Raw genomic sequence first — 18806 nt, 5'->3', positions numbered from 1 at the left:
TATGTCATTACTTGGACGACTGTCTAATTCAAGCAGAGAACAAGGTCATTCTTCTACAGCATCTGGCATTTGTGAAAAGACTTCTAACATGCCTAGGGTACACAGTCAATGAAAAGAAATCAAAACTGGTACCCTCTCAAGAGATAACATTCCTGGGTGCAAGCTTAAATACAACTGCCCAGATGGCTTATCTCACGCCAGACAAACAAAGGCAACTGACTACCTATTTCAAAATGTTAGCAACAAAGGCCCAGTTATCTGCAAGAAAAATTCTGCAGTCTTTGGGCTTCATGGCATCCTGCATCCTACTAATTCCATATGCAAGACTGCATATGAGGAAACTTCAGTGGTACCTAAAAAGTGTTTGGACTCAACATTGCCACAGCCTGGAAACTGATTACTCTCATTCCCTGCCTGCAATAGGAGTTTCGATGGTGAGCAAAGGCTTGTCACCAAAACAAGGGACAGCCATTCACATTACCCCCAGCCAGGCAGACACTAACAACGGATGCATCAGATTATGACTGGGGGGCCCACATGGCAGGAAGATGGATTCAGGGCACATGGACCTCAAACCAACTGCATCTACATATCAATCAAAAAGAGATGCTAGCTGTTCAAAATGCCCTGACAGCCTTCAAGGGACTACTTCATTCAGGACAACTACTGATAAAGATAGACAACACCACGGTCATGTGGTATATAAACAAGCAGGGGGGCACACATTCTTACCCCCTTTGCAGACTAGCCATGACTTTGTGGGACACAGCATTGACTTACCAAGTACATCTGCAGGCACAATTCCTGCCAGGAAGGAAAAATACTCTGGCAGACGAACTAAGAAGAAACCTCATGGATCCCCACGAGGGGCAGCTCGATCCACAAGTGTTCAGCATGATAACAAGGAAATGGGGATGCCCGAACATAGATCTATTTGCCTCCCCTCACAACTACCAACTAAAAAGATTCTGCACAAAGATTTATCACAGACAAGCATAGAAAGTGGACGCCCTATCTTTCAGCTGGAAAAATCTATCAGTATATGCCTTTCCCCCTCTGCCTGTCCTCCCCAAGGTACTCCTAAAGGTCAGACAGGAGAAGCCAAAGATGATACTGATTGCCCCAGACTGGCCCCACCAGTACTGGTATCCAATACTAAGGAACTTGTCTCAATGCCCAACTTGGACCTTACCTCAAATATCTCATCTACTGTCCCAGCAAAACAGTCAGATCCTGCACAGCCAGCTCAGGACTTTAAACCTGGCAGCATGGCGGATAATGTAGTCCTACAAAACACACCTCTCAGTAAAGCTGTGATGGATGTCATTTTGGAAGCCAGAAGGCCTAGTACTAGAAAATCATATGCTGGAAAATGGAAGAGATTCTGTGCTTGGAACCAGGCACAAGGAACTGATACAGCTGTGCCAAATATTCCTCAGATTTTGCAATACTTAACTGAGATGCTGGACAAAGTCCTATCTTTTTCATCTATTAAAATTCATGCCTCTGCCATTTCGGCTCATTACAATGCAGAACCACCATTTTTTTCTCATCCTTTATTAAAGCAGTACCTCAAAGGATCCAAAAATGTAAGGCCTCCAAGGAGATCACCAATGCCTGCATGGAAAATGGAAGAGATTCTGTGCTTGGAACCAGGCACAAGGAACTGATACAGCTGTGCCAAATATTCCTCAGATTTTGCAATACTTAACTGAGATGCTGGACAAAGGCCTATCTTTTTCATCTATTAAAATTCATGCCTCTGCCATTTTGGCTCATTACAATGCAGAACCACCAATTTTTTCTCATCCCTTATTAAAGCAGTACCTCAGAGGATCCAAAAATTTAAGGCCTCCAAGGAGATCACCAATGCCTACATGGGACCTGAACTATGTCTTGGAAAAACTCACTGTGCCTCCTTTTGAGCCAGCTGCTACTGCTGATATAAAGTTTTTATCTTGGAAAACAGCTCTGCTCCTAGGAATAGCTTCTGCAAGACGAGTTTGAGCTACAGGCACTCATGGCTGTGGAACCTTTTATCATTTTTTATCCAGACAAGGGTCTCTCTGAGGACAAACCCAACATTTATGCCTAAGGTGGTGTCCAGTGTGGCTCTTAACCAAACTATTCACCTGCCAACTTTTTATCCAAATCCACAGAACAAGGGGGAGAGTATTCTGCATTCTTTGGACTTACGCAGACAGCTTAGATTCTACTTGGACAGAACCAAAGTTTTCAGAAAGACAGAACAATTACTAGTGGCATATGCTGCAGGATCACAAGGAAAGGCCATCTCAAAGCAGACTATTTCAAAGTGGATAGGCCACTGCATTCGTTTCTGCTATGTACACCATGGCAAGCCAGTGCCCAAGGGCATTAGGCCACATTCAACCAGAGCTGCAGCCACCTCAGCAGCCTTTTTCAGGGGAGTACCTACCAAGGACATTTTAGAGGCTGCTACTTGGAGTTCAGTGCACACCTTTACGAAGCACTATCATCTGCCTCTGTACTCTAAATCCAGGGCAGGCTTTGCCACTGCAGTTCTGCAGGGCCTCATAGCCACTCCTAATGCTGTTTAGCTCCAGCCTCCCAACCACAGCTTTGGGACTCTACCCAAATGTAATGACTGCAACAGTGAAACACGAAGAACATAGTACAGTTGTGTACACTTACCATAAATGTAGATATTCAAGTGTATTCACTGTTGCAGTCCAGGTTACCCACCCGCCATCCCCCCTTTTCTTCTGATGGAACCTATCTTTCCTTCTCTGATTTATACAACCTATGTGGTGTATTTGCTTGTAGATGAAGGTAAAGTTTATATTGGTGCATGTAATTATATATATCTAAATTTTGGCAACCCTCTTAGGGGGCACCTTACATCTGGGGCAAGAAAAACTAAAGAAAATGGCGTCAGCTGCTTCTTTTATACCCCTGATGACCTGACGTCAGGGAAGGGGCAACAGCAGCCGACGCAGGACCCAGGACTTTGGAATTCAGGCCGACTGAGGGCAACCTGCCAGCAGGATTACCCAAATGTAATGACTGCAACAGTGAATACACTCGAACATCTACATTTATGGTAAGTGTACACAACTGTACTTTTCAGCTTATCGGCCTACTCAACCCCCTCTCTTCTCCCATCCTCTCCTGAAACAGTTCCTGAAAGGGGCTATTCATATTAAACCCCTGAGAAAACACCCTGTTCCCCAGTGGACCTCAATTTCACTCTGGAGAACCTCACCCTCACACTTTTTGAGCTAGCTGCCTCCACAGACATTAAACTCCTGACCTAGAATACTGCCTTTCTGCTAGCCATTACTTCAACTAGAAAGGTTTCAGAGCTTTAGGCCCTTATGTATGTGGAACCTTTCATCACTCTCCACTGTGACAGTCTTTCTGTTAAGACTTAACTCTTCTTTTATGCCTAAGGTGTTTTCAGAGATCTCTCTAAATCAGGCTATCCACTTGCCTACCTTCTCTCCTAACTCTTAAAACAAGTGTCAAAGAATCTTCCATACACTGGATCTGCATAGGCATCTGAGTTACTACTTGGACAGAATAAAAAATGCCAGGAAGTTTGCCCAGATTTTTGTGGCCTTTGCCTGTAGCTGTGCGAGGAGACCACTTTCTAAACAGTCTCCAAATGGATCTCCCACTGTATCCTGTTTTACTACAACCATCATGGAAAGAAGGCGCCAGACTATGTGAGCGCTCTCTCCACTGAGGCTATGGCTGCATCTACAGCATCTCTTAAAGGGGTGACCATTAAAGGACATTTTGGAAGCTGCTATTTGGTCCTCTGTGTTTACCTTCACCAAACCTTATCACATTCCAGTCTTCTACAAGTTCAGAGTGGGTTTGCCACTATCATCTCAACAAACTTTCCTTTCACCCTCCTTTCAGCATTGAGAGTCATCCCATCAGTTAGGACTACAGTGATGAAACACAAAGAACATAGTACAGTTGTGTACACTTACCATAGATGTAGATCTTCAGGTATATTGACTGTTGCAGTATTCTTTCCCTTCCTCTTTCCCTTCTTGCCCATGAGATTGAGGTGGGCATTTTCCTCTCTAGTCCCAGGTTGTTCCCTCCTCCTCTGTACATACTCTGAAGTTTCTGAACTTAGGCCCTTGACCTTAGGAACCTAATCAGGGGCTCTGGTCTGTTGGGTGCAAGAAAGTACTGAGGTTATAATAGCAGTTGACTGCCTTTATACCAAGACATCTTGACATCTGTCAGGATATTTGCTGGCTTCAGGAGGAGGAGAATATTCTCTGGTACTCGGACTTTCACTGCAGAAAAACCCATTAATTAGCATTGCAACAGTGAATACACTCAAACATCTACATTTATGGTAAGTGTACGCAACTATATTTTCTCTCTTCTTGTGGAAATGGCTGGGATAATTACTGCAAGCTTCCTCAGACTGGATCTACTTACACCAGAACAGGGGTGTTTGATACACCCAGACCCCAATTAAATTCATACGACTCCCTTGATGATAGGATGTTAATTTCCTTTAGTCACCTGTTTACTGAGGATGTGCAGCAGGTGCTAATGAAGGCAAGAAAGCCTGCTACTAGAAAATCATATATCTGTAAATGGGAAAGGTTTTCTAGTTGGTGCAGCTACATAACCAGCACCCATTCAGGGCTAGTTGTTCTCTGATTTTAGAATATTTGTCTAAGTTGCTATCCTATGGCCTTTCTTACTCCTCCATCAGGATTAATTTATCATCCATTTTTGAATGTCTGCCCATAGAGCCTCCTCTTTTAATGCATTCTCATGTCAAAATGTTTTTGAAAAGGGGGTTTGCTTAAGAGACATCCAAGAAAACTTGGGATCTTAATTTTGTTAGAAAAGCTAACAATTGCTCCATTTGAACCAGCTAACTTGGCTGACTTGAGGTTCATAACATGGAGAACAGTTTTACTGATTGCTCTTATGTCTGCAAGAAGACTGAGTTGCAAGTTCTTATGGCGAGTCAACCCTAATTTTCCACAGAGACAGGGTTTCTCTAAGAACTAATCCTTTTATTCCTAAAGTGGCATCCAATTTTGCTTTAAGCCAAACTATCCATGTTTTTTCCCCTGAACTAAAAATGAGAGAGAAAGGATACTCATTCCTTGGATGTCCACATACAACTTGGGTACTATCTTGATAGAAGTAAATGTTTCAGCTCCTCAAATCAAGTGTTCATTTCTTGTGAAGGTAAGAAGAAGGGACAACCTGTGTCAAAACAGACTATTTCCAAATGGTTGTCTAAGGCTATTATTTAATGTTATACTCACCAAACAAAACTGTACCAAGCAGGGTCAAGGCTCACTCTACCAGGGCCTTGACTTCATCTATGGCTTTTTGGAAAGATGGGATTCTTGAAGTATTCTAGAGTCTGCAACTTGGTCATCTGTATGTACCTTTACAAAGCACTATAAGCTTACTTCTCTAGGTTTAGATCAGTCTTTGCTAGGTTCATTTTCCAGAGGCTCCTGGACCCTTCCCTTTCAACCTCCCAAATGTAAGCCAGGTATATAGCAATATACAGTCGACACAGCCTATCTGGACCTTGCCAAGGCCTTTGACACCATCCCCCACTCTGGAATCATAGATAAACTTACTAAGCTGGGCCTTAATCACTACATCACTCGATGGGTTGCCAACTGGCTTACTGACAGAACCCACACTGTAAAAGTAGCTGACTCCAAACCCAGCAACAGATAAATGACAAGTGGAGTACCTCAGGGTTCAGTCCTAGGACCTCTCTTGTTTGGCACATACTTCTCTGAAGTACAGGCCAACACTAAGGGACTCTGGCTAACAAAGTTCACAGATGACTGCAAACTGGAAACCATTATTGAATCCCCAAATGATTAGTGGATACTCTACAAAAGGGCCACAGAAACAGATGCTTGGTGCCAGAGCCATGAGCTCAAGCTCAATGCCAAGAAATGTATAGTTATCCCCTTTGGGAAAAAACATGTATCCATGAATTACCATATAGGTGACAGTACACTAAACACCGAAAGTGTGATAAGAGACTTAGGGACACAAGTGGACAGTGGTCTCACCTTCGATAACCACATCACCACAACAGTCAGGAAATCCTTCTATGTGGCACATCTCATCACTAAGGGCTTTTCTTCCAGAAAAAAGGAGGTCATTGTCCCACTGTATTCATCCCTCATTAGACCCATTATAGAATACAACATCCCATTTGGTATGTACCTCTCAAGATATCTGCAACAACTGGAAAGGCCGCAGAAATACCTCACTTAAAGAATCACAGGCCTAAAGCAGATGCCCTGTGCTGACTATCTTAAAAAACTCCAGCTATACTCAGTCGCATATCGTCTACTCCGAGGCGATCTCTGCTTAACATACAAGGCCATGTCAAACCCAGAGCTGTTGGACATGCTACACTTAAAGAAATCCCAATGCCTTAGAGCCACACACTCCAGGGATCTAAATCTTGTCATCACAATAAACAAAACATGCTGGAGGGATAGGTTCCTGACCCAGAGACTCCCCAGACTCGAATAGACTGCCCATACATGTCAAGCAGAGCGCCTCTTTGGCCCTCTTCAAAAGGAACCTTGACGATTGGATGGGAGAAAGGAAATTCACCCCAGGGATCATGTCAGTCACCCTGCTAGACAAGGGTCCAGGGAAGTAAATAGTGTGGGAAGAAATAGCCAGGGAATTGTTATGGCTAGGCTTGTATAGGCCCTAGGGCCGATAGCCTAGTACCAACCTATGGAACCTATAGATAAGGCTACTGCAGTAGTGATCTATCTGATGAACGTAGTACAGCTGTGTAAGTAAACTTAGCATAACAGTAGATGTTCAAATGATCATTGCAGCAGTAGCTGCTCCCTTCCTCCACCCCCTTTGTTTTTTGATGTGTTGTGCATGCCAGATTGTGGACATTTTTTTTTCTGTTCCTAACATTGTCCTTTCAGGGCTCATCCTCCCTGTCTCTCTGTTGGCATGAAAGCTTTGAAGGGATTGGTGCCCAAACCTGTATTTTCAGTCAGCTCAGCTTAAGATGACTGATGATTTGGGCTCATGGAAAGTTCCCTGAAGCATTGGAGGCTGGTTGGCTGTTATATCCTATAGAGAATACAACCCATATAGCTAAGGCTACTGCAACAGTGATCATTCAGACATCTTGTGAGTGTCTGCTTCTGTACGTTTGCTTTGAAGGATGTCACCTAGTTTGACTTGATAAGCCTAACTCCTAACCCCAGGATGCCCTTCTGTGTCACTGCCCCTCCCCTGAGGGATAGTGGCAGTGTATGTGGCTATTTCTACCCTTGTCTCCCACTCCCCAGGATGGGCCAATCCATCCTGCCTGATAGCGTCATTATGCATTTGTGACAGTAGTTAAACTTGGATTACCTGGGTCATAATCAGGGCTGTGTCACCCTACATCACCAACAAAGGCTTGATATTTCATGTAATATGACAATAACTTCCAGTCAGTGATAAATGGCACTGTGATTACTTCTAAGTGCAAAGTGTTCAGCAAAAAGACAACCAAAGAAGGTGGTTGCAGATATTGCTGATTTTTCCACTACCAGTTAAGAGAATTAGCAGTACTGGCATATTATTAATAGCTCAAGAACATTAGGTACTGGTGAGCAAGGTTTCTTCTGCAAGTTGACAAATCTGATATATGCAGTGACCCAATGGCATGTCCATTCCTTGGCATTTGACATATTTTTTCATATTTTCCTTTATACTAGAATAATGGACTTTGAAAGAACAGCATAGGCATAACTCCATGCAAACACAGGATGGAGTATTAAAGAAAAGACAGTAAAAACAGGTGAAAAATGAGAGCACATCCAAAGATGTAATTGTTTATTTATGCAGTTATGAGTATTAACAGTAATTTCATAGATGCACGTGTAAATAACTGAGGTGTGATACCCATAATTAAAACAAACATATTTGTTGCTGACACTTAAAATCTACCATGCATTGTCTCTTACATTTTGATAATTTTTGGAAATAATTAGAATTTGCACAATTGTTTGTTAATTTTTGGAAATATTAGAATTTGCACAATTTCTGTATTTTTGAAAAAAAATCTTCATATTGCAGTTAGGGTTGCCACCTTTTCAAATGCCCAAAGTGGGGCATTTTTTTAGAAATGTCAGATTTTTCAGGGCAAAACATACCCACAGCCAGTACAAAGGACAGAACTTAATTTTTTTTGCCAAAATAAAAGCTTATTCCTGTAGCATTTTAGTTGCTTATTCTGTTTTTTATAACATTTAGGTGTTTCAAATACAAAATAACTGTGTTATGCAACCATTAAAAAAATGTAGGAAATATTTTTGTGCTAAAATCTCAGGACATTTGCTATTGTTTCAGTTTTTTTGGCAGGACACAACTGCCCAAAGAGGGACTGTCCCTCACAAAGTGGGACAGGTGGTAACCCTAATTGCATTGTGGTAAAATGCAGTGTCTTATCATATATTGAGCCACTCTGGTGACATTGACAGATAAACCTTGACTGCGACGTGGCTAACCCCTGTGTGATTAGCAGCTTGGGCAGTACTGCGGGACTGAAGCTCATCTTGGTACTCTCTGAGGGGAGGCATGGCCATTAATAGGAGTCTTTCCTCCAGACAGTTTCTGAAATGAGTGTAAGGGAGAGAGGTGGACAAGAGGGTAGGTCATAATGCAAAAATCCCTCCTCCACACAGAAACTGTTGCTGGAGAGATCACCCAGGATGCAATTACGTTCTACACCAGCCCTGGCCTGGATGTGGTGTTAGCCTTGGGAATGAAATAAGTAGGAACTGGTAGACCCAGCAATGGATGGTGGCACTGGGATTAGAGACCAGAAAGTATGAAGCAAGGGTGGAATGGAACAAAAATGTCATGCATCATTGGATAGTTCATATCAAGGTGAAAGTTTAATAATGGCAGCCGAAGTTAGTGGACCATGTGGCTTCTTCCTGTCTGTCCCAAACCTTCTTCATCAGATTGTCTTTTGTTTACTGCACATGTACCCATACCACCATGATCTGTTCCCTTTGACCTTCTCAGCAATTGCAGCTACTTGGGCTTTTGTTCTGATGTCCTCATTTATTCATCTGTACCACAGTGTGCATCCTACCACTTGTCTCCAGCACTTCATCTTTATTACCTCTATCTTCCTCAGTCATTATTCCTTCACTACACTGGTTTCTGTATCATACAAATAGTACTAGTATACACAACTGTTTCATACACCTTACTTTTCAGTTTCTTTAGCATTCTTGTGTCACACACTACTCTTGACACACGGTGCCAGTTTTCTGCAGCCCCAGTGAGTTTAGTTTTGACTTCCTCATTCATTTCTCCTCAACCATCTCACCCAGATACTTGAAGCTGTTAACCTGTTCCATTATTTTCCCATCTATCTCAATTTTCACCTTCTTATTTCCCACATTTGCTGCTGTTACAGTTGCCTTATCTGTATTCAGTTTCATCCAGTGTGCCTTCAGTTTTCATTCCCTTCCCCTATTATTTGCTGAGGTTGTTGTCCAGTCTGTATGTAATGCCACATTATCTGCATACAGCAGCTTTGTTGATCTGTCTACTCTGACCTGTTTGCTAATGTAGTCCATCACCAGAATGAAGAGCGGGGTCTGAGCTAAACCCTGACATAAACCTATTCCTATAGAGAACACCTCTGTGAGTCCAAACACTGTTCATACTTGTGTCACTGGGTATTGATACATAGCCTGCACTAATTCTAGCAGTGTTTCTGGGACTTTGAACCGCTGTACAACTGCCCAAATCAGGTTTCATGATGCCTTGACTTATGCTGTCTCCAAGTCTAGGAGTGCCTAGTTACATGTCTTTCTCATCTCTAGCTTCTTCTCAGCTGTCTTTCTCACTATAAACATCAGGTTGGTTGTGCTGTATCCTTATCTGAATCCAAACTGTTCATCTTCCATCTTACTTTCTATTACTGTGTGTATCTGTTTCTCAGTTAACTTGTCCAGAACATTCATATAGTGTAACAAGAGCCTGATACCGCTATACTGCCCATAATTAATGTCCTGTTTGATGTCCTTCATTAGGTTACTGTTGCAGTATTCCAAAATGTTGGGTTAACTTGACAAACAACCTAGACAGTCAGCCAAGGTACCAAAGCCAAAACCTTCCACAGAGATGCACATCCTTACTTCCCAACTTCTTAACGACACAGGCCCAAAAATAGGGACAGATTTTAAATACTGCTTTTATAAACTTAGAAAGTTGCTAGAATAACAGGATTTGTATTAGCATGTATTTTTAAAGGATATTAAGTCTGAAACTCAAATATATGTCATTATTTAGTTACATCAATCTTAAATGATTTGCCAGAAAAGTACACATTTTATGAGGTACAGACCAAAAATATGAGGCAAAAATCTGGACATTTTGTGAAAAGTTGGACAATTGAGAGGTATGCATGCATCCAACATATAATCTAAGCCCATGGGTGAAGGGTACATAAGTGGATAAATGAGCGTAAATCCTCAGACTATCTCGCCACGGGGCTGAATACAGGTCTTGCACCTGTTACTGTGTTCTACTCATGGTGATTTGTACTGTTGGCCTTCAGATAAGTGCCTGGTAAGAGAACCTTCCTCTATTTTTCTCAGTTGTATTGTTTTTCTTTTTCTTTTTTTTGCTTTATTAGATGTTTGCTTGGAGGAGAAAGTATGATCATGTTAGATTCCCTACAAGGATCTCCACTCCCAGTGCCTTTTCAGTTTAGGTGCAGAGCATGACTCAAAAACATTCTGTCAATCCCTTTTTTCCAGAGATCCTAAGAACTAGTTACTGTTATTGTTTCTCCTTCCACTCCACAAAAGAGATAATTAGGCAGTTTTTCTGAAGATGAAGAGGATGAATCAGACTTTGATGAGTGCACTGTAGCCTATTCATCCCAAATCCACTGGCCAGGCCAAGTGGCATCTGATGATGAAGATTTCCTTTCTCCTGATTCCCCCATTGAAGAAGATTCATCTGAGGAAACTAATGTGAATATGATGATACATTTTGAAATGGAATCTAAACAGATTTCTGAAGTTCAACACAGATACTGTAACGTTTTAAAAGAAGACACCCCTGGCTTTCCTGGATACTTTTGCATCCAATTCCACTGCACCAAAAAGGCCTGACAGGTTATACAAGGTAGAAAAACCTTGTGGCAGACCCATCTGTTTTTCCTGTCAACAGACAAGCCTTCTAAGTTACTGTCGGCTGCCAATGCTCTTCCTTCAGATAAAGACAACAGGACAATGGACAGGTTTGGGAAAAAGGTTTATATGTTTTCCCACTCCGGCTTTTAGAGCATTGAATTATCAGACTCAAATGACTTAATACTTATTATCTGTTCTCAGCAGTTTAAGTAAAATTTTGCCCTCCCCTGAGGAATCTATCACTGAACAACAGGCTTTATACTTGGTGACTCAGGCTTCCTAAGTAGCTAGGCACAGCACGAAATGCAGCTATGATGCAGTGAAAGCTTCCTCCAGGGCAGCTGCTACAGGTGCTTTGATTAGGAGGTATGCATGGTTACATTCTCAGTCCCTTCCCAGAAGATATTAAAACAAAACTCTTAAGACTCTCCCTTAAATAAGGATCTTTTGTTTGCTCCACATACTGCCAGTCTTTTCAAACAACTTCAGGAACAAGGTAGCATTATGAAGGACTGCAGACAGATTTTCATTACATCTTCTCCAAGATACTGAAAGAATTACCATGCCAAACCCTCTTCTTTTGCTCACAGAGAACCCAGGCTTTCTCATAAGGCCAAGAAAATGCCTAGGAAAATATTCCAGAACAAATCAGGCACAGACTCCAGATCTATAAGGCATCCTTACCCAGACAATTCTACCTGACTACCTCGTGTCTTCCTCCCCACCCCTCAGTCCATCCCTTTGCATATCCAAAAGGCTGAGGTCATCTCTTAAAAAAAAAAAACTGGCTTCTCATCATGCCAGACAAATGTCTGCTTTCAGTCATTTAAAAGGGGATACAGAATGACCTGGAAAGAAATTCCTCCTTCTCCACAAAATCAGTTACAATTGCTGTATCATTCAAACGTTGCTAGAGAAAGACAGAGCGGAATTCATGCCTCCACAATATGTAAGAAAAGGTTCTATTCCATACTCTTCTTCATCCCAAGAAAAGGAGGAGTTGGGAAACTAATTCTGGAGCTCTCCATCCTCAACACCGTTCTCATGGGTGCAGCTTTCAAAATGTTGTCCTTCCATTCCTACTTTCTCAAGCCTTTCTGGTGTCTTTGTACCTAAAGCATGCCTGTCGTCATATTCCTTTTCATTTGACGTACAAGACATTTCTGAGATTTTTCTGCAGACTTATCACTCATTTAGTTTGCTGCTTTGCCTTTTGGACTCAAGAGTCTTTACAAAGTGCCTTGCCCTAGTAATAGCTTACTGCAGGACTCAGGGAATCCAGAGATTCCCTTATTTGGATAACCTGTTACTACAGGCTAATTCTCAACAGATATTCTTCACGCATCTCAAATTCACCATGGCCCTACTTCAGGCCTGGCCCTGGGTTTCACAGTCAACCTGAAAAGTCAACAATGAAACCAACCCAAGACCTAGTCTTTTTGAGATGGAGACTAGACACCCAACACCTGCAGACTCCTTCTGCTAGACGAAATGCAAAGCCTAACCAGTTACTTCTGCTGGTAGCATGGTGCGAATTTGTGGGAACTGTGAGCACACTTGCTCATTTAATCAGCACATTGTGTCACAGTGTGTGTCAGAGTGTTATGTGACTCTGCATGGAAGATTTTCCAAATTAAGAAAAAAATTCTAAATGTTGGAAAAGTAGTAACTATCTATGGTTCTGTCACTTATCAGCTTTAAGAGTACAAATATGTCTGTTACTTATCTTTAGTTAAAAGACTCACATACGATTATCTTCAGAAGTTGAAGTACTCTATCCCTCACTGTTATGGGAAAGCATTTTGGACTTGGGCGGGATTAACTTTTTATTTTAAATAGTGCACACAGTGTAAACAGTACCAGAAATTGATCTTTTTTCTTTTTCTTTTCACTTCTTCCATGGATGGTATATTGGTATATGTTACTGAATTTCACACATCTTTTGTTAACTTGCTTTATGGGTCAAAACAGTCTTACAGATGTCCAGGTATTTTCAGGTGGTATAGGCTTTCTTGTCTTATGGTGCTGTAGGGTACAAATGCATTTCATTGTCATGGGTTGCCAGATCAACCTTTTTTTTTCAAGTGATTACACTGTATTTCCTGCTGTAAGCTACTGTCATATAGTTTAGGCTCAACACTTTTCCATTACCATTGCAAATTCGTGTTAAGCAATTAAATACCTAAACGTTAAGTATGGTAGTTTGGGCTGCTCTTCTGGCTGCCCATGCACTTTAGAATGTTTGAGATGCATTTCCTAGGCAGTAATGATTTCTAAATGTTAGTGTTTTGCTCTTAATAGTGGAACAATGAATCAAATATTCTTTATTATCTTGATTTGTTTACGTTTAACAAAAAACGCCACACTTCTATTCTAAATTAAAACTGAAATGGCAGAAGTGAATTTACTAAGGATAGTATGTACTAGTAGATAGCTGAGAGCCAATAACTGCAAATACACTTAATGTTTTGATGTATAAATTTTACTTGCATTTTATCAGTTTATTTAAAGTACCTGTCTGGAATGCATGATAAAACTGTTATAAATGTTTTGTAGAGAAACCATATCGATGAGTTTTTCTTCACTGGTGAATGTCACCCATGTTGCCAAGAGAGGGAACTCTGATTTAACAGATCCTAGTGAATGGGTGGAAGTCATACGTAAGTTAGTATTGCTACACATATCTATGTGCATGTCTGGAATGTCTATATGGCTGTGTACAGTATGTTAAGTCCCATTAGCTCATATATATTGAATTATATTATACTAGCTGGTCACATATTTCATTGTGCAGTTTTAAGACGGAAAAATAATTTTGTATTATAAGTAAAATCATCAGTCACCATTCAGTTACCTTATATGTTCATAGGTAAATACCAGGCTAGCTCCCTTTGTGAGCCATTTTAAGCCTAGCCAATTTCCCTTTTTGTGCTTTAATTAACGTATTCTATTTGGTTAAAGATCGGCCTTACCCCTTCCATGGTCTTTAATTATATTATAACTGAGGTCACACAGTAGGTAATTTGAGGGGACCTTTGCAGGGGATATAGCATTTAGGAACTGTTTCTGTCCATTAGTAGTACAGGGGGCAGTCTTGGAGTAAATCTTCTGTTTCAGTTCCATAAATCCAAGTTGCACGTGAATATGAGCAGGATTAAACTTTGTTTAATGTGGGTGAGAAGTCTATTTCAAAGCAGTGGCATCCTCTATGAGATATACATATCTCTCTAAACAGGTCTATTGATGTTGTAGAAGAGATTTAGATCCCTGGACCAAGTTTTGCTGATGCCATTGCTGTCATGCAATAAATCCATCTGTACTGGTTTGGAGGATGCCTTATATGGCAGACACAGGTCACATCTTAGCAGTCTGTAGGATACCAAAAATAGTGACAGGGCTTTGAGTCAGCCCATGTCAGATGTATTGTTTGAGCCTAGTATCCTTTTAATGAGTTATTTCTGTGACCAGTCCATTTGTTGCATGTATCTGGACAGATAACACGCCAAAGGAGGCATTATATTGAATTACTGGCCTAATATGGGCTGAGTAAAGGGGGCAATGATATCCCTAGATCTAGACACAATCCCTCTGTTACCTGTGCATCATTTGTTTGCTTTGCAGAAGTAATAGAAGGTCCTCAAACACCAATTGAACTTGCAAGTAAGTTAATGTGCAGGTTGTGACACTGCCAGCCCAGCTATCTGGAATTTTGTAAATAATTGTATGTCATTTATGAATATTAATATGATTTGTGTGCTTGTCTTACAAATGTAAAATAACTATATGTTATGTGTATATTAAACTACTGGTGCAGAATTGTGTGTAAAGTACTGAACTAAAATGTAACCACAGTCTAGCCTACCTGAAAAGAACAGAAATGTATATAAACTATATGCCTGTGCAAATGTATGTTTTAATAGTAGAAGCTGGAACATACAGAGTTGACATTGTTTTACGATTATTTTTCTCTCTCAGATTCAGTGAAGCAGACACAATGTCTAGCACTAGAGGTTTTTCTATTGTCTTGAAACAGAAATAATTACTAGGTTTCAAATGTAAAAGCATTTTATTGTTTTACAGCTTCCAAGTTCTGCAAGCTTCTGAGAGATATGTACTTCTCACACAGAGATGTTAAAATTATGTTTGTTTCTGTTAGCCTGGGAACTGAAGGCAGGTAACAAAGAGTGATGTCATCTAGGCTAACCCAACAGTAATATGTGATATTAATTTAAGAACTCTCTCAGAGAGGGAGACTGGCATTTTGTATCTTGTCTTGGACCTAGAAACATCCATCATCAGCACTTCCTGCCTTGCTCTGTAAGTCTAGGGTACAGTAATATAGTAAAGATTAGTTTAGATGTATTCTGTATTTATTTGAGGCTGTCCTGCAATGTTGTTTTAAAATATTTCCTGTGGTTGTGAACTCTGAAGTAACTGTGTTAATTGAGTATTGTCTTGTTGTTTTATTATTTATTATTAAATATATTTAAACCTATCTTTGTGGCTGGTTTGTTTAGAGATATTTAAGCTCATAGAGTACTTAGATATGTACTTGGTGACACTGTACAAGCCACTCCTAAATAGCCTTGGTCTTGGTCACACTTACCATTTGGATAATAGTAACATTACACAGTAGGATTGGTCACCCTTTGTAAGGGCCTTTATAGTAGCTGATAATTAGAGGTTGGTGGCAGTGATAACTACCTTATAGTCTGGGCAGGAGGGGGCATAGCTAGCAAACCTGTGCCAACCTGCCCCAGATGTGTGTGTGTGTGTTTGTATATAAATCAAATCTCAAAGTGTGTGTGTGTGCGTGTGTGTGTGTGTGTGTGTGTGTGTGTGTGTGTGTGTGTGTGTGTGTGTGTGTCAGCTACTTGGCTAGGGACACAAAGCAGTGTTTGGAAAGAGAGGGTGCTGGATGTCTTGGCTTGACTCCTCAGCTGAGATCTTAAACCTATAGCTGTGCCAGTCGGGAGTCGTATTGGGGATCTGGAGAAAAAGGGAGAAACCAGCCCCAGACTGACTGTGAGCTGTGTGTGTTCTTAAGGAAAATTGCACTTTACTGTGTATGTGTGTACTTGTAATCCTCCCATTGTGTACATCCCTCACTGTTACCAGTGGTGAGGATTGAGGCTTCTTGATTTGGTTCAACTTAGAGAACATATCAATACTCTGGACTGTAATATTAAGAAAAAGTCTTTGTTTTATTTATTTAAACATTTATATTTAAACATTTTTTCAAAAGTTGAACAACATGTGTCAGTGATTATCCAGCAGAAAAAGAAAAAAACTGAATAGGGACCTGCTTTCGTACTCTAACCAACAAGCTTTCATCATCAAAAAATTGGCAGCAAAAACTCCCAATCAGAATGCTAAGAGAAACGATAAAGCAGGTCCTACCAATCGTAGACTCGACCGATTTGACTCTTTCTCTGCCAGTGGGGGGAATGACGTGCCTCAAAGAAAGAGACAAATGGCTCTCTTCTGAAGTGGGAAAGAAAGATGATTGCAACATTATTGATCGTGTAGTACCCTCTACTTCTTCAATTGATGAGAAAACCAGTGTGGCCACATTAGTAGCCCAAGAGGAAGAGAACAACAAATCTGATGTATTTTTTTCATCTCCCAAAGGGGACAAAACAACACGGTCAAAAACAAGAATGAAGTGGAAGAACCATTAACTTATGCCTGGCATATTTTCAATTTGACGGACATAGTTTTTACAAAAGCTAAATTAGAGGTACTGTCAAAAGGTTTTTCTTTTATTCCAACACATCTGCAGTCCTCACGGATGTAATTTTTGACTTTAAACAAAGTTAAATTTAAAGTACATATTTAAGGACATAGATTTTTCTTATAAACATGGTTTAAAGAAACATAGTACTATTAAACACTCTAAATGTGTTTAATAAAATGTGTGAAGATAGTATTTATGAATTGTTTAAATCTAAATGTAAGGGCGGAAATCAGGGGGTAACATATAACCTTGCTAAAGAACATTTTACAGCTCTTAGTAACTTAAAAAAGCATGACAAAAATAGGTGCATGAGGATGGATAAAGGGAACGGCTTAGTTATTATGAATAATGCAGATTATGTGACAGCAATGCAAACAATGTTGAATGATGGTAATTGTTGCAAAGTGGTCGCTAAAACCTTTGCTCGGAAAAGGTGCATGTTTATACATTTGGCCTTGCTTGAATTATTACATCAGAACTGTCTGACTTTAGATATGTATAATTTCTGCATTATTGAATAACCTGAGCTTGTTTTTTTGTTCGGGATCCCAAAGATCCATAAGAATGAAACTAGCCTCCCCCCCCCCCCCTTTAGACCCATTGTGTCTTCACCATGGAATAAAACAGTTAATATTTCTTCACTACTTGATAGTATTTTAAATCCAGTAGTTCAGAATAGCAAATACTGTTTAAAAGATTCTTGGTTATTTTTAGACCAAATAAATAAATATGTTTTTCAAGGTGATGAAGTTATGCTTTGCACAGTTGATGTAAATATTCTTTATACTTCAATAGATCAGGATGAAGGAATAGAATTTGTTGAACTCTTTTTAAATAAGTTTACATGTAACTTGTTATTAGATCCAAGAACTATAAGTGTATTATTGGACTGAATTTTAAGTAATAACTTTTTTGAATTTGAGTCTACTGTCTATTAACAAACATCAGGGGTAGCCATGGGGACTAAGGTTGCCCCTTCTTTTGTAAACCTGGTAATGTGCTTGTGGGAAACTCATTTTTAATCAATTTTCCTTTATTTAGGTATGTCTCCTATTATCGGAGATATATAGAAGATTTGTTTTTTATTTGGAAGAGTAGTAAAGAAAAATTTGATGAGTTTATGAAACAAATTAATGATAGTGTTAGATGGTTAAATTTTGAGGTTAACAGCACAGGCACCAGAGTTAACTTTCTTCATATTGAATTAAGTTGTGACTTTGCTAATAAGACCTTTAGCAGTAACATCTATAGAAAAAAGTATTTCAGTAATAATTATGTGTATTTTACTAGTTCCCATGCCACTTTTATGAAGTTTAATATTTTTGGGGTCAGGTTATTAGACTCAGTTGAATTATTAGTATTACTGAAGTTTTTTTTTTGCAAGAGGTTGACAATTTAAGTAGCATGTTTATCTTGAGAGGTTATCCAGAAACCAAACTTAGGACAATAGCTACAGAAGTAATTAATCACATAGACGATAAATTTCCCCCTATTCTGTTGTCAGGTTTTATCCCAAAAACAGATCAAGATTTGATAAGTAAGAAAGATAACAACAAACATCTAGCATTTCCTATACCTATGCGTGTGGAAGGAGATGAGCTTAAGAAAATTATTGAAAATAATTGGAAGATTATTTCAAGTAATAAAGACCTAAGTGAAACACTAAGCAGTAAGCCAACATTTGTTTATAGAAAAACATCTAATTTGAAAAGTCTTCTGGAACATAGTACCAAACCAGGTAATAGTTGTAGTATTGAACAACTAGGTACCTACCCCTGTGGGGGATGCACTCTATGTAGATTCATATATCCAGAACGCACTTTTTTCTTTAAGCATTGCAAATATTTGTTTGAACCAAAAGATAGATATAA

The 18806-nt window shown here is 39.9% G+C and overlaps 1 protein-coding gene across 2 annotated transcripts in view; it reads left to right on the top strand.

Annotated features, from left to right (window-relative positions):
- The window catches only part of TCTN2 (tectonic family member 2), a 1339098-nt gene that overhangs the window by 1013291 nt on the left and 307001 nt on the right, over positions 1 to 18806 (top strand). For both annotated transcript variants that reach the window (XM_044068545.1, XM_044068546.1), the window contains one exon: positions 13755 to 13858. In XM_044068545.1, the coding sequence (XP_043924480.1) occupies positions 13755 to 13858 (104 nt within the window). The remainder of the gene's footprint in view (positions 1 to 13754; positions 13859 to 18806) is intronic.

The sequence above is a fragment of the Protopterus annectens genome, chromosome 4.part0 (assembly GCF_019279795.1).
Source record: "Protopterus annectens isolate FY-2018-M chromosome 4.part0, PAN1.0, whole genome shotgun sequence".
NCBI classification, from domain to species: Eukaryota; Metazoa; Chordata; order Ceratodontiformes; family Protopteridae; genus Protopterus; species Protopterus annectens.
This window is presented reverse-complemented; position numbering and strand designations above follow the sequence as displayed.